The sequence below is a fragment of the Boleophthalmus pectinirostris genome, unplaced genomic scaffold (assembly GCF_026225935.1).
Source record: "Boleophthalmus pectinirostris isolate CB_2022bp ecotype Guang Dong unplaced genomic scaffold, ASM2622593v1 HiC_scaffold_3, whole genome shotgun sequence".
NCBI lineage: Eukaryota > Metazoa > Chordata > Actinopteri > Gobiiformes > Gobiidae > Boleophthalmus > Boleophthalmus pectinirostris.
In genome coordinates, this window is record NW_026571299.1 from 9,487,979 (window position 1) to 9,504,809 (window position 16,831).

General features: G+C 40.2%; 1 protein-coding gene across 1 annotated transcript in view; it reads right to left on the minus strand.

The window, feature by feature from the left end:
• Positions 1 to 15,059, minus strand: part of LOC110170927 (high affinity choline transporter 1-like) — a 29,466-nt gene extending 14,407 nt beyond the window's left edge. Inside the window, exons 1-3 of the mRNA XM_020936607.2 lie at positions 14,864 to 15,059; positions 3,857 to 3,973; positions 977 to 1,132 (exon numbers count right to left, since the gene is read on the minus strand). Coding sequence (XP_020792266.1) covers positions 977 to 1,132; positions 3,857 to 3,973; positions 14,864 to 15,047 — 457 coding nt within the window. The 5' untranslated portion in view covers positions 15,048 to 15,059. The remainder of the gene's footprint in view (positions 1 to 976; positions 1,133 to 3,856; positions 3,974 to 14,863) is intronic.
• Positions 15,060 to 16,831: the final 1,772 nt, after the last annotated feature.

Genomic DNA, 16,831 nt, shown 5'->3' on the forward strand with positions numbered 1-16,831 from the left:
GATGCTGAAATTTTGTGCTGTATAATGGACTGAACCAGGACTAAACCAGGACTAAACCAGGACCAAACCAGGATTAATCTTGAACTAGAACTTGGAATCTAGGACCGCCCCTGAGAGAACCCCGAGCCTGTGGAGCAGGGTGTCTAAAAGGCGCGATAGGGCGTCAACTGCGGTTAGTCCCGTGGAGCATGGAGTTGTTGTGTTGTGGAGCTGATCACGTGGTGATTCGTATGAAGAAAAACCCACCACTTCAATCCAGATTAAAAAAGCATTGTAACGCACGAGTAAAATATTAAATTTTTTTTCCCTGTAATGCCGAACATTACTGTGTTACTTTTATAATGCATTACTCCCAACACTGGTTACCATACCTGGGCTCTTTTTTCCATTTTATTTTTGTTTTTCTAGTTCTGTTTTTCTTTCTCTCCGGGAGGGCGTTTAATATACGAAAAAAGGAACATAGAACAAAATGAGAGAAGGAAACAGCGAAGGCGAAACACAAGCAACAAAACACAAAACAGAACTGGAACAACTCAAATCGGCCATTTTTGAGCACTATAAAAGAGAGAACCACATTATGGGTGGGACGGAGCAAACGTCACTGGGACAGAGGAAAACAAACACAGTCGCTGGATTAAAGCCGCAATCGAAATACAGAAATGTGCCCACGGGACGATAAACCGGGATGAGGGGTCGTTTTTACTCTCACACACCAGGGATACTGTCTTGAGGAATTCGGACTGCAGGTGGCGCTGTCGTCCTGCCTCCACTGGTAGGAAGACAGCGTCAAAACCTGTTTAAATCAACTGAACGACACGTCACAGCAACATCACGTGACTCTGAGGAAGACCGCAGGGAGCAGTCGAAACTGTCAGGTACGAAAACAAACTCTGAAAAAATCACCAGGAGGACATGTTTATGGAGTTTTAAATCAAAATAATATATAGTTCCCTTAAAAAAGTGAATGATGACTTACCCAGACCTATGAGTGTCGTTCCCAACCACAGCACGTCCAGCAGCACAGAGGCCAGACACAGAGGAGCCGTCAGGATTTTACCGTATTTCAGGTGGAAAGGGTCCATCATGGTCACGCACTTCAGCTCCCTCATCGGCTTCACGAACACAAAAGCACCTGATTTTACACAAAAGCAACAAAGCTAAAAATACACCGCTTGGTCACATGGGGTTTCACTTTTATGTTTGTTGAGGCAACGGTCTGCACAGTGCACTCACACACACGCACAAACACACACACACACTCACACACAGGCACAAACACACACTCACACACACACGCACAAACACACACACACTCACACAATGATGGCATGATTTTAGAAGGACAGACAAGCGTATGGGACAGGAGTATGAGAATAGGTCTGTTATTTCCTAAAACTGGGTTAAAGAATGTTTATGGACCCTTGTTGTTTGTAAAGTAAAGTTTTCCCACAAACACAACAAGGACCATATATGAAAACTGTTTAATGGGCTTTACAATGGAACTAATACATTTGGTAGCCAGGTTGGTGCCACCTAGTGCCTCTGCTCAATTTCATTTCTCTCCAGTGGCCAAGTCAGGAATCGGAATACACTAGACGGTTCGCAAAAATTTCCGGAAGTGCGAGTTTGGGCATCAGCCAATCAGCAAAGAGCCATACATTCAGTGTTGGTTCCCGAGATCGAGGATTTAAAGGCAGAACAAAGAGAATGCTCGGTGAATTTTATTAAAGGGAAAGACGTTATTGCCCATCATGACTAAACAGCAGCGATCGGTTAAATCAGGCATGTCCAAACTACGGCCCGGGGGCCAAATGCGGCCCTCAGACAAATTTTTCTAGGCCCTCAGGCTTCCAGGTGAATTGGCCCAAATTAACTTGCATCAATTAAAATTTTACTTTTTACTGCAAGTTTTTTGAAAATCTACCTTGATAAAGCCAATATTTCATATTTAGTTTGTGGTTTTAAGGATCTTAGCATGAATAAAGTCTGATGACTCATTCTAATGTGTTAAACCTGCACATATTTCAATTATTCGCTGTATTGAGCTCCAGTCTACGGCCCTCGATCAGCCCTCTGCTTCATCTGTGTTTAGACATGTGGCCCTTGATGAAAAAAGTTTGGACACCCCTGGGTTAAATGAAAAACATACCCGCCTACTGTTGAGCGAACCAATTCTAATGCCGCAAGGTCAGCCAGTCAAACAGGCTGATGAATCAGGCTAAACATTTGGGGCTTTCTGGTCAAAAACAGCTAAACCCAACTATGTGCTGCCTTCAGTGGCCTCTGACATCAGGACTGCCCTGATCACTGCTTGGTGTTTCAGCTGACTGCAGGGGCGCAGTCTGAAGTGTGTGCTGTGTATCAGAGCCTTCCCCATGACAGCACAGAAATATGCCCACCCATATCATAATTTTACTGCACAGCCCCAGTAACCTGCCCAGTAAGAATCGTTTATATAATCGTGTTGGTGCCATTTTCTATGTTGTAATTTAGGCTCTTTTTCAGTTCAGATTCAAATTAATATTGTAATTTGTGTTATATGAAGTGACTGCTTGTTGCTACTAAATTTAGGGTTACATTGCTGTACTATGTTTGATAATTTGTATTTAAGGTCATTTTAATTTAGTTTGAATTGGTTCAGATTGATTAGTTTGGAATTTCCGGATGTGTAGCCAATGGGAGCTGGGGCATTGAGTTCACGCATGGATGTGGAGAAAAAACGTTGCTTTTTTGTTTATGTGAGAACTTCATTAAAAGACGGGGCGAACACTGTTTTTCTAACGTCGTTGAAACCTAAACATGAGTAGACTCGTTCTTTCCGTCTGGAAGTGGTTGATTTCATGAATATGCAAGGGGAGAATTCACGGAACATCAGAGAGGAAATTTAGCCGCTACAAACAGTGATCATTAAAGAGTTAAGTTTTTAAGCTATTGTGTCTTGGTCCTCGTAGAGTGCTGCGGGCCTTTGCTGACCATCACATTGTTTCTGTTTCATGTAGATCAGGAGCTCTTCACCCCATTCCAAGTAGCTCGCCAAGGGGTTTCTGAATCTACATGTATTGTCCTAAATAAGTAAAATTTGATCAAATAAATGTCTATTACCATTGTACATGTATCATTTTGACTAACTTAACTTTGCACAATAATAAATGGACAATGGTCGATGTTTTATAGGTATGTAACTGGACTTCATCTAAGGTAGGGTGACCATATTTCCGTACCTGGACACCTTACCGGGGGTGGGGCCTCGACATTGAGCTACTCTCACCTCACAACCTGTGCGCATGGCCTCCCACTTGCCGGAAAACAGAGAATTTCTTGTACAAGTCATCGTTAATGCGCATTTGCACTTCGGCATGTTGCAGACTGACTGACTGTTTGTGTCTGCTCGCTCCTTCTGACTGCAGAGAGCTACGAGAGCCGCTCAGTTTAATGGCCCCAATGAAAGATCATGAAAACCCGGACATTTCCACCACTTAAAAAAAAAAAAAAACTCGGACGCCTAGGACAAGACGCAAAAAACAGACATGTCCGGGGGAAAAACGGACATTTGGTCACCCTAGTCTAAGGCTCACCGTGACTCTTATATATGCTCAATTTCTTGTGACTGCTAAAACGAGTAGCTCCCTGGCATTTCTGTTTTATAAAAGTAGCTCACCAGAGGAAAAAGGCTGGCGACCGATGATGTAGATTAACACCACAACATACAGTACAGCGGAGTGTTCTGGCCATTATTCACAGCACAGAAAACTGCAACAGTCAAGGTAAAACTGCACCAAAGCTGTCGGCTGTCACTGACACACTACAGACTGAGAACCAGCGGTGTGTAGACCAAGCAATATGGAGGTTCACGTACCCACAATGAAGGAGACGGAGTAGGCCAGGATCAGCTGCAGAGTTTCAGCCAGACCTAAAGACGGCGTGTACATCATCTCCGTCAGGCCTACGATAAAACCTCCTCCGATCCATGTGGCTGTAGAAACACAACACCATGTAAGACTCCAGGAGACTGAGAAGCTCCGACTACAATCCTGCACGTTTACAGGTACATGTTTTTGCATTTTCTTGATTTTAAAGAGAGGGTATTACTGTATTTTCCGCACTATAGGGCGCACTTAAAAGTCTTTAATTTCATCAAAAAACTACTGTGCGCCTTATAATCCAGAGCGCCTTATATATGAATTTATTTGGGTGTCTTAGTACGACTTTAGTAAACTACAAAGCCACACCACTTGCAGCATTACAGCTCCTGTAGTCAGGAGCATCGTGGAGTAATACATACTGTGATTCATTTTAATATCAAAATGCACCTGTCAAGAGACACGCTTACAGCGCCCACTTTAAACTCAAGGCTGTTATAAAGTGAAAGTGCGAGCTGCGTGGGAGCAGTGGATGAGAGAAGGAGAACACACATTCACCATGACAGGGAGACAGTGCAGAGCGACTTACGCCACGATCTGCCAATGGATCGTGGACGCCTGGGCTAAGGATCAGTATCAACTGTGGTCCAAGCTTTCACCAAGACCAGAATCATCACTGAACTGCCAGGGAACAGTAACCACACTGACTCGGATCATGACGAGAGGGATGTGGACGTGCTGGACGCCGTAATCACCCAACTGTTTGAACAATTATGACTTACTGTGAATACACGAACAATTTAGTGTCTCAGACAGTGTTTTTTTACACATTACAATTGAACAAAGTTGAGAGTTAAACGCGTTAAATAAAGTTTGACTGACTTATCTAACTTTTGTGTTTCGTTTAATGCGCCTTATAGTCTGGTGTGGTTTATATGTGAAAAAAGTTTAAAAATAGACCATTCAATGACAGTGCGCCTTATAATCCAGAGTGCCCTATAGTGCGGTAAATACGGTATCCTAAATCGATTTTCATTTAGGTTTCTACCTGTTATAACATTCCCTCATTAAAAACATGAGGCACCATTAGTAGTTTTGCCTCTAACCCTCTTTAAAAGTTCCCCATTCTGCAAAATTGACTCTTCTGATCTTTTTGCCGTGTTATAATGTTCCTTCATCATAAACAGACCTGGAGTTGTGTTTTGTTTCGTTCACACATCATCATCATCATTATCATCTTTATTCCGGACTCATGGTCCATTTTAAAAACAGACAAGGACAAAACAAAACAATAAACATTCATGTTTTTAACCAGCCATTTGTGAAATCAGTCTTGTTCTGACCTCTCCACTAAAATGATTGCATGAGTGAACTCAGTTGCATATACACAAGTTTCACACTGTATGTCTTACACTTTGGCACACACCTAAAAAATTATTTTTCTCATCCGCCCAAATTTTTTTTGTTAAAATTAAGGTGTAGAAAAGCTGCAGTAGGTAGCTGGGGACTGAAACACTCTATATTTCTATTGAAAACCATGTTGACTTTTACATTTCAAATTTGATGAGAATATCTATAAAAATAGGATTTTAGACTACTTTTATTTGCAGTATATTTAGGCTGTTTTCCAGAGGACTTTTGCTTTAAAATTTATCAAACCTATCCAAACCTATCCAAATGGAGACATTTTGGAGAACGTTTGGAAAAAGCAATAACTTTTGAATGCTTCAACCCAAGACATCAATGAGGGCTCTACTGAAGGCTCACACTTAGAGGAATCTTTATCTACACACCAAGCTGCTCTATTCCTTATGAAAATATATATAGCATATCAAAACACAATATAAAATGTATATTTATATATAAAATATAGTCAAAACAAGTGTTATGGGTCAAAATAAATGTATATTTACAAATGTATAACAATGCAAACTGTAAACAAACACATTTCAAACTGTAAACAAACACATTTCAAACTGTAAACAAACACACTTCAAACTGTAAACAAACACACTTCAAATCAATCGTAAACACACATTTCAAACTGTAAACAAACACACTTCAAACTGTAAACAAACACATTTCAAACTGTAAACAAACACACTTCAAACTGTAAACAAACACACTTCAAACTGTAAACAAACACACTTCAAACTGTAAACACACACACTGCAAACTAAACGCAAAAACACTTTTTTCTATTGTCCTTGTTCTTTGTGCCAATCATTTATAACAGTCCCTAAACATTTCTTCTTCCACTGAGTCCACCGCGGAACATCGCTCTCCGGTTCCGACAGCTCCTGTCGAGGTGTCACTCAGCCTTCTAGTACATATTTCCGCAGCTTCCAAGGCTGAAACCGGTCTTCTCTGTTCGTTTAGCCATAACTTCGAAAACAAAGGCAAAGCACCAACACGCACGGAGTATGTACTGGAGTATGTACTGTACTATACTGTACTATACTGTACTGATGTACTGTGTACAGTAAACACCTCAAACTGTATATATAAACTCTTTTTTTGACTGCCCATTGGCTATTAGGTAAAGCGTCACTAGTGCGTACGCGTAACCATTGGCTGCGTAAAAGACGCATGCTTTACGCACACAGTCCTTTGTGTTTGTGCCGGCGGTTACGCATGATCCAGGCGGCGCAGGTATACAGAAAACCATGGCTTGTGATATGTCATTGTGTTCATTGGCTCGTTGACTGTAAGGGAAAATATCACTCCGCGCCTGTAATCAAGTTTGGGTGATTGTGCACGAGTGGGGAGTAAACTTTCTGAGTTCTGTAACTGATTGGCGGTGTGGGGCTTTAGTAACGAAAACTGCACTCTTTTGTGACCAAAGTGCCAATTAAATGCTAACTCTTTCGTTTAGCATAGACAGTAGCGTTATCGTGCTCAGTAATATCTTAGCCCTGAAATCGCCAGAAGAAATGCAAAAAAAAGTGACGGATCACTTTTCACGTTTGGAATTTTTGGAATACTTTCCGCATAGAAGAACTAATTCATTTTGTGGACATATTTTCTTCACTGGATTATATTCTCTGGACCTGTACGGACCAAATGAGACCAACTTTCTGGGGATATGTGGATGTTTGACAGAATGAGAGCCCTCAAAAGGTAGAAGAACAGTCCAAATCCTTTGCACGTGCTTTTCTTGTCAGTGCTCTTGTGGTTACTGTGGAAAATGATTTAGATATTCAAAAAGACGAGACTTGTAGCTTTAATTTGATGTGTATATTGTTAGTGTGGACGACGGAGATTCATATGCAAATTGCTGTAGCCGGCGGGCCGTCAGATCCTTATCAGGTTAAAAGACAGCCATACCAGTGTCTCCACATATTGGGCTGATGTCTTGTTGCACTGAATCTCAGATTTGTGAGTGACATTATTATTTCATGTCTGATTTGTTCAGTCTGCAGATAAAACTGTACATTGAAATTCTAAGTGCAGCTTGCAAAGTGTTCACTCGTGCAGTAACAAACATTTCAATCGCACTTATCCATCGTGGCCTCCTCAAAGGCTACGTTCAGACTGCAGGGCTTAATGTCCAATTCCAATTTTTTTGTGAAATCCGAAAGTCGTTCACATTTCCAATTAAATGTGACTTGTATGTGACTCCAGTGTGAACTTTAAACGGCCCGAAAGTGTCCCGCATGCGCACTGGAGACATGATGACGTCAACTGCAGCGAGCGTGCTCTGTGTTTACGGAAGTTGTCAAAAACATGGACGCGAGCATTGAGCATCTGGAGATTTAAAAGTTTCTCTTGTACCGGAACCAGAACATGAACAACTTACTTGTTTTAAGGAGGAGATTGAGAGGGAGAAGGACGAGGTTTTTGGACATGGCGTTTTGTGGTTCAGTCTATTGAAAAGAACATGTGGATGTGGAGACGTAGCCAAGAGTGGTGGGATAGCGATGTGCTTCACTTCAGTGACACGGATTTCATTAACAATTTTCGTATGACGAGAAGAACGTTTGTGTACAATTGTGGCTTGTTGATAACGTGTAGGTCGGATGAATGCGCTTTGGCCATTCAGACTGAAGTCGCATGTCAAAAGATCAGATATGTATCGGTTTCAGGACCACATATCCAAGTGGCCTGGGTCACATTTGAAAAAAATCGGATCTGTGTTGTTCAGACTGTCATTAAAAGATCAGATACAGGAACATAGGGGCCAAAAAATCTGATTTGGGTCACTTCAGGCTGCAGGTTGAGCATCATTATAGGCACCTGCAGTCTTTACAAACTGGCTTTTTTATAATTAGTCCAGAGGTGAGCTGTATACAACGTGAACAATATGATTTAAACAATAACAACTTTACATCATTTGTACAAGAACCAAACTTACGCATAAGAGCCTGAGCATAGAGCGTCGTACGCTGGCTGCACATGTTTGAGTAACCCTTTATTATGAGTCTGTCTACATCTCCAAAGCTCAAAATGCTCTGCTCCACATTGTGATGTCAAGAAGCAGCCATTTTCAACTTAAAGGTTGTATGGAGGATTTTTCTTTTTTTGTTTCAAATTGTCAGTGAAAGTTTAAAACACCATTACAGAGATGCAGCAGCCTTGTAATTATGATGACCAAAAAAAAAAAAGAATGAAAATCTATCAACTGTGGACGTAGTGAGGCCAGATAAACATCAGCCAATAGAAAACAAGGCTACCTCATTATCTATTGGCTGTTAGATTGTCAATCAAACTTCCTACGTTTCTAGTGTAACTGACTCATGGTGTGCGGGGATTACGTGGTTTATGCAGCGGTTCTTAGAGGCTTTTTTAAACTGTCGCTTCCTTGCAGTTTGCACAGAGTTTGTTGCGACGGTGGACGAAAATTCACAACCAGTTCGCCGCAAAAGAAAGTTCGTTGTTGAGGTCACGGAAAGAAAAAGAGAAGGGGAAAAGGAGCGAAGCCAAACTGAGGTGATTTTGGGAGATTTCTTCCAGCGATGGCGCGAAGGAATCAGACAAAGGGTCTAAAAACTGACGTGTCGGTCGCTAAATTATTTCTAGACAGGAAACTTCAAGAGTAATTCTGAATGCACACTGACTGTAAACAAGCGTGATTTCTAGAGTAAGGAAAGGAGGCGGGAGGGAGCTCTGGAGGAAGAAGGTAGTGTCACGCATGCACAACATTTGAAAAAGGAATGTCGCTGTATTTCTTTTCCCTTTAAAAAAAAATCCTCTATACAACCTTTAACAACTCTTGAAAACGTTTTACCTTAACTTCTGTAGAGATCGGCAATTCCAAGGCTGAAATGATCCAAATGATTCTCGTGAAGGTGTATGGAGTTTGAAAACACACCGGAGCACTTCCTGTATTACCACATGACATCACAAGGTTGAACAGTGTGTTTTGTGTTTGAGAGAAGCCTAAATATGCAGGGTTTGTGTGTTAAACATGTGTGAATGAAACAAAACACAACTCCAGGTAGAATGTTTGTGATGGGGGAAACAACATTTTTATCATTAATCATTTATAGCATAATATGGGCTCTTTAAAACTGGCAGTACAATCCTCACCAAAGCTCAGTCCGCAAGCCGACATCACCCAGACTCACACGGGACAATTTTCCGTGGATATACAAAAGCAGGACACAAAACAAACGCGCAACTTCACAAACCTGATGCAATGTGCAGTATTTTCTGTAGCAAAATGCACGGAAATGTGACTGTGATAGTGATCTGGAGGGGAAATGAGGGCGCGCAGAAAGCAAAGCAATGTTTAGCACACAAACACCGCACGCTGTTCCACCTTGTGATGTCATGTGGTAATACAGGAAGTGCTCTACTGTCTTTGTACACTCTATACACGTTCACTAGAATCAGCTGGAGAATTTCAGTCCTGGAATTGCCAAACTCTACTGAACTAAATGTAAAAGGTCGAGGTTAACTTGAAAACTCAACAAGTGCTGAATAAGTAAAATTTGATTCATTAAATGCCTTTTATCGTTGTACATGTGTCATTTTGATGCCTAACTTTGTGCACTATTAATACTGTTGGGCAAGTGACTTTAAAACTGTAATGTGTTATTTATGACTTGTTTCTGTCATTTCAAAGTAATTCAATACATTACAATATTACTGTGTTTAAAATGTAAAGCATTACATGACTACTGCAGCACTTTTAAGTTACTCTCCCCAAAATAACTGTGAAGATGCTGAACGTTTGCGCCGTATATGGACTGAACCAGGACTAAACCAAAACTGAACCAGAGCTGAACCCGGACTGAACCTAGACTGAACCAGGATTGAACCAGAACTGAACCAGATTGAACTGACCTGAGAACCATGAAGCAGAGCTGAACCAGATCTGAACAACAACTGTACCTGGACTGAACCAGAACTGAACCCGGACTGAACCCGGACTGAACCAGGACTAAACTAGGTCTAAACCGAGGACTGAACCGAGGACTGAACCAGGACTAAATCAGGACTAAATTAGGTCTAAACCAAGGACTGAACCGAGGACTGAACTAGGACTAAACTAGGTCTAGACCGAGGACTGAACCCAAGGATTGAACCAGGATTAAACTAGGTCTAAACTGAGGACTGAACCGAGGACTAAACCAGGACTAAACTAGGTCTAAACCGAGGACTAAACCAGGACTAAACTAGGTCTAAACCGAGGACTGAACCAGGACTAAACTAGGACTAAACTAGGTCTAAACTGAGGACTGAACCAGGACTAAACTAGGACTAAACTAGGTCTAAACCGAGGACTGAACCAGGACTAAACTAGGTCTAAACCGAACATTCACACGGACAGTGGCTCCCTCTTTTTTGCTTCACTCGAGGAAAAAGAAAAACTCAAACACAACACTACCCACACCAGTTCATCTTTCCCACAATCAGGGAATAATTTAGCTCCATAAAATGCTTCTTTATAAAAGAAAAATAGATATTTTTCTATATTTTCTCTCTAGAAAAGTAGTTTATCAAAAATGTACAAAGTTTGTTGTCTTTAAAATGTTTTTAAAAATAAACTGTTCTGTGCCGGTCCTTTCTCTCGCGGTCACCCGACGGTCTACGCGGGCGCTTCTCTGGCGTTTCACTGCTGCTGTTATCGCGGTGATTTTAGCAAATTTGTATGAAGAAAAACTAAAAACCCACCACTTCAATCCAGGTTAAAAAAGCATTGTGATGTACTTTATTGACATTTGTACCGAGTAAAATATAAAAAAAAATGTTCCCTGTAAAGCTGAACATTACTGCGTTACTGCAAAAAGCAACGCATTACAGTAATTCGTTACTTTTATAATGCGTTACTCCCAACGCTGACTAAGTCGCTCACCGGAGGAAAAATGTTGGAGAGCCCTGATGTAGACAGACTAATGATAAAGAGTTACTCAAACATGTGTGAATGAAACAAAACAACTCCAGGTGCAGTCTGATTTTGATGAAGGAACATTATAACATGGCTTAAAGCTCACAAAAGTCAACTTTGTGTAATAAAGCTGACTCTCCTGTATAATTAATACAGTTTTCAAAACAATAAAAGGTAAAATGGTGAGCTAAATCATTGTTTCCCAAAGACTGGGTCACAATGAAAGATTTTTTTTGGTCGCCTTGTCACAATTTGTATTCTGGATCATCATTTTGTCAGAGTATCCTGTCCTAAGTAGGGACAGTATTTCTATTTTCTCATTCACTACTACTGTACATATGTGTGTGAATTGGGATTTTTTGTGTTCACAAAAAATGAAAACAAAGCTCAGAAACAGACTGATATGCATGTTGTAGTCTCCTGCTGCAGCCCGGACTGGAACATGCTACAAAAACACAGACAGTCCCACCTACCTCAACTGAAATGCTGACATGTCAAGACAAGTTTTGTATAATTTCTAATCTTTTTGTAATTATTTTATTGACTATTTTGTTCCGATATTGCTGGTTCAATTGAATGTTGAAAAGAAAAAGAAATGGGCTACACTTAATGTCCAAATAGGCGACTTATGGATTGTTCAGCGAGACACGATCACTCAGTCAACAATAAAATATCCTCATTAATGTTCAGTAATGGTCAAATCCAACTTTATTTTGTGATTTACGAATAATGTCTATTACCTTGGGTTGTGAAGGTTTGTGACTTTTAAAATCCCCAGAAAAAAAGTTTGGGAAACACTGATCTAAGTAAGTTAAGTGTAATAAAATGGAAGATACCCTCAGTGCTTTCTCTTTGCAAATGTAGCGTCATGTGACACCCACAACAGAAGCTGTCTGTATTTCCACGTAATGTTTTGGGTATTTTCCAAGCATATCCAAGGACACCTCCAAGTCACAGATAGTAGCAGCACAGACATGTCAACAATGATAAAGCAGTGAGAGGAACTGGAAAGGTTAAAGTTGTCAATGGGACCATATGTTTCTGCTCAGTATTTGTCTTGTCCTTAAGTATCTAATAAATACAATGACATTCACAAATATAATTCACAACTTACAAATAAATGTAACAACATTCACAAAAGCATTTCTCGATTCAAAAGAAAATGCGATTCACAAATGTCAGTGCAGTTACATTTATTTGCAAACCGATGAACCATTTCAAGCTTTTCAGAGGTGGGACCAAGTCTTTGTTTTGCAAGTCTCAAGTAAGGGCCTGTCCACACAACAACGTTTTTTGGTCAAAACTGAGAAGTTTTTATTCGTTTTGGACTTTCGTCCACATGGAGCCGGTGTTTTGGCGACTGTCCTTGAGCCATGTGGGTAAATAAAACTATTTTAAGGGTTATTTGTTCTCTGTTACTGTTCTTTACAAAGCTCTGTATTTTACAGTCCGCTGCAGATTTGTGACTGAGCTCTTGGAGGTGAGACATATGGCTCATGTTCAATGGTTTTACCTGCTCGCTCCCACCTGCACCACACCTCTGATGATGACTCAACCTACATCGTAAAATTCAAGAATGCCTTCCCAAAGGTTATATCCCAACGTGCAGCTGCACTCAACCACAATTGGCTCAAGATGGCTCCTGTGCTTGCTTAAGGATTTCAAGTGTTTTGCAAGGGGAGAGTGAGAAGAGGTTTGGACCAGCCTACAGGCCTTGTGGCAGCGTCAGGGTAAAGATGCTACCGAACAAGAGCCAGCAAAGAAAAACAGTTGCCTGCTCTTTTCATTGTCTTCTGACTCTGATTCAGATGAGGAAGGCCTGTGTAACAGGGCCCTGAGCAGAATCCTGTCTGTCCGAGCCCGCAAGTATTTGTTTAGCCCTCCCACTTCTGTCCCATGTGAGAGGCTGTTCTCACCTCCAGGTCACGTAGTAACAAAAAAAGAGAACAGGCTAGTTTGTGTAAACGACTGATTGAAAGAGAAGGAGAAAAATATCAATGGAGGTATTGTGTGGCAAATGTGTTTGTTGTGCACTGTTGCACTGTTGACCTAACTTTTATCCAAAAGTACACAAATTCATTTGTGCTTAGAGTATTTTCAGAGTAATTATTAGAAACTGCAGTTTATGTTTATTTATTTTTATAGATTTTTTAAAAATTGCACTACATCAAGAAGTCAAGACAAACTACATTCAGAACAGAAAAACTTAAAGTAAAATGACACTTTGACTTTAGTCTCTTTGATTCTGGACAGGGACTTTACCTTTGTCTATTATTTTTTTGAAATGCAATGCAATTTATTTCTTCAAGACAATAAAAGAGCTTGAGTTTGAGTCTGTGTGTATTATTTAATTAATTCATCCACTAAACTTCATTTACATAAAATACTTGTTGCTTTATATCTATCTATCTATATCTATATCTATATATATATATATATATATATATATATATATATATATATATATATATATATATATATATATATATATATATATATATATACTGCACAGAACTCTCAAGCTCTCAGGCCTCTTTTGACTTAGTTACTTTTATTCAACCAGCAAGTTTTTTCTTGATTGGAAATGACACAGGCGTCTCCCAGAAGATAATAAGACAATGTACAAGAAGCACCATAGTGGCAAAATATATTTCTCAGCTTTTATTTACATTTGAAGAAAAAGTAGGATGTCCAAAATTATTCATACCCTTTGTAAACTGTCACAGTCTATCAGAATATCCAAAGTTCTATATCTTTCCAAACAGCCTGAGCTGTTCTAAAGCTTCCTAATTCCCCTGATTCACTGGGAACAGTTGTTGTGCAACTCAACAGGTGAAAAACCTGTTTAGCCTTTGCAAATGTTCAACTGGACATAGAAGGTCTTCTGTTTTATGGTCAGATGAAACAAAAATTGAATTGTTTGGCCACAGTGATGTATCCTTCATTTGGCGTAAAAAAGGAGAAGCCTTCAACCCTAAGAACACCATCCCCACTGTCAAACATGATGGTGGGAACCTAATGTTTTGGGGATGTTTTTCAGACAATGGACCAGGGAATCTAACCTAATGTCTCAGTGAACAGCACCATGAACACAGAGCAATACGTCTCTCAACAACAACATCAAGCAGTCTGAAGTGGAACTTGGGCATCAAGTGGACATTTCAGCACGACAACGACCCAAAGCACACGGCGAAAGTGGTGAAGAAATGGTCATCGGACAAAAATGTTACGGTTCTGCAGTGGTAGAGTCAGAATTGAGAATCTGTGGAGGGAGCTAAAGATCAGGAAAGTCTAAAAAATCTGAAAGCACTGGAGCTCATCGCTGAAGATGAATGAGCAAAAATACCAATGGAGACATGTAAAAAAAAACTGGTCAACAATGATAGGAAGTATTTGATTGCTGTAATAGCCAATAAAGGATTTTTTATTGATTACTGAGAAGGGTATGAATAATTTTGGACATGCCACTTTTTGTACGCTTTTGTAAATCGTCTTATCTTCTGGGAGATGCCTGTGTCCTTTCCAATCAAGAAAAAAACTTGCTGGTTGAATAAAATAAAAATAACTTTAAGTCCAAATTTGCCAGGAGTATGAATATTTTTGGGCTGGACTGTATACATATTTATATATATACACACATACACAGCAGTTTAGTAAGTTTTTCTCTTACCTGTCATAGTGAATATCCCCAGTACCAGGTTAATGCTGCGGTTTCCCAGTAAAACGGACTCTAATTCTCCGGCAGATTTCTTGCGCTGGTCTCTCTTGGACTTACACGAAGCCCAGATCCCCGTGCCGAGAACCAGCAGGTAGAACAGAACCATCACCACCACTCCCAGTATGTTCACAGCCATGATGAGTCTACAAGTGTGAAAACAAGGAAAGTGTGAAGAGAAACAGTGAAGGCTGAGGATTTAAAGAGAAAGAGACAGAGGGAGGGGGAGAGGAGAAGAGTAACTGGAAGAACCAGTTCTTTTCTTCTTTTTTATTTCTTTTGTAATAATTTTTTTGCACATAAAGCAGATGTCACAAATAGCAATTAGCAGTAATATAATGTGATCATTTTCCCCTCCCCCAGACCCTCCTCCCTTTGCCCTCTCCTATTGTCTCCAGAGAAAATAAAGATAAATAAAAGAAATGGCAAAGGAGAAATTAAGAATAAAGTCTGTTTAAGTCCAAGTCTACAATGCCGGTTCTGAATATTGGCGCCGATATTGAAAATAGTGATGTATTATGTTGTGGAAAAAGTTATATAGATCTTGAAGAAAAAATTATTCATTTGCGAAGCCTGATGAGTTTTTGGAATACAGACATGCCTCCTGGGCGCGTCCTTCAGGAGGTGTTTCAGGCATGTCCCAGCAGGAGGAGACCCCAAGGAAAACCCAGGACACACTGGAGGGACTATGTCTCTGGGCTGGCCTGGGAACACCTTGGGGTCCCCCCAGAGGAACTGGAGGAACTGTCTGGAGTGAAGGAAGTTTGGGAGTCCCTGCTTAGACTGCTGCCCCCGCGACCCAGCCCCAGATAAGTGGAAGAAAATTGATGGACGGCTGTTTATACTGAAGAAAATAAAAAGATGTGGAAATAGAAAATAGATCAACACTACTTTTGTATGTGGTTTATCCACTCTGTACCTTGTGACTTTTCTGAGTAAAATCCCTTGTTGATAGATTTTTAGTGCTCACAAATATTTGTTGATGTTTGAGTCTGTACATTCAAAAAGACAGTTTGGGCCACATCCTTTAGCAGATGTGGACAGACCTGTAGAGTTGAAAAAACAATGTGAACTCACTGTTCATGTGTTTGTGCATGAGAGCTGTGTCAGTGTTGTGAGGAAGAGTCTGAGAACTGTGTCAACTCAGGAGAAATGTTCCAAATGATGTGAGAACCTGAGCCCCTGTGCAGATACAGGTTTGAACCAAAAGATCAAACTAAACCAAGTTTTAAAAAATGCGCCATGGAAAAATAAAACTGTAATGCCACAGTGTGGAACTTTCCAGACAAAGCTATAACATGTAGCTGAAGGACACTCCCCTGGAACATTTAGTGGATCTTTAAAACATGAATTTGAAACGGTTTAACTATAATTGATCTAATGATGTTGAAGATGTTTCATTTATTTATTTATTTTTATCACACTCAGCCCGAGCTCTAAATGATTTTACTTGGATCATTTTTGGCCCTGTCCCACAATTAATGTACATAAAACAACACATCTGGTGGAGGGTCATCAAATGTTTCTCTTCATGGAGTTCCTTTGTCTGAAATGTTTCACTGTATGACATTAAAGCTTTTTATCTTCATGGACACCAGACCAGGTTACAGGTCAGATCTGTGGAGAGACCCACAGTCAGAACGCCTGCTTTTCTAAGTATCTTTGCTATAAAACCACCTGTAATTAAATAAATGTAAGTGTAACCCTACGTTGGTAGCACTGTTGATAATAGCTCCAAATGTCTAAAGTGAGGGTTATCTAAATCTAGGTTCAATGAGGAGGTCGGTTGAAAATAGGTCAACTAGTTAATAAACTGATAGATTCCACCCCCAAAAGAAGCACACTACAACAGATTGGTGATTAAATCTAGAATTGATAATTATTATTCAGCTCTTTTGTCTATTCACAGTAAATTACAATAAC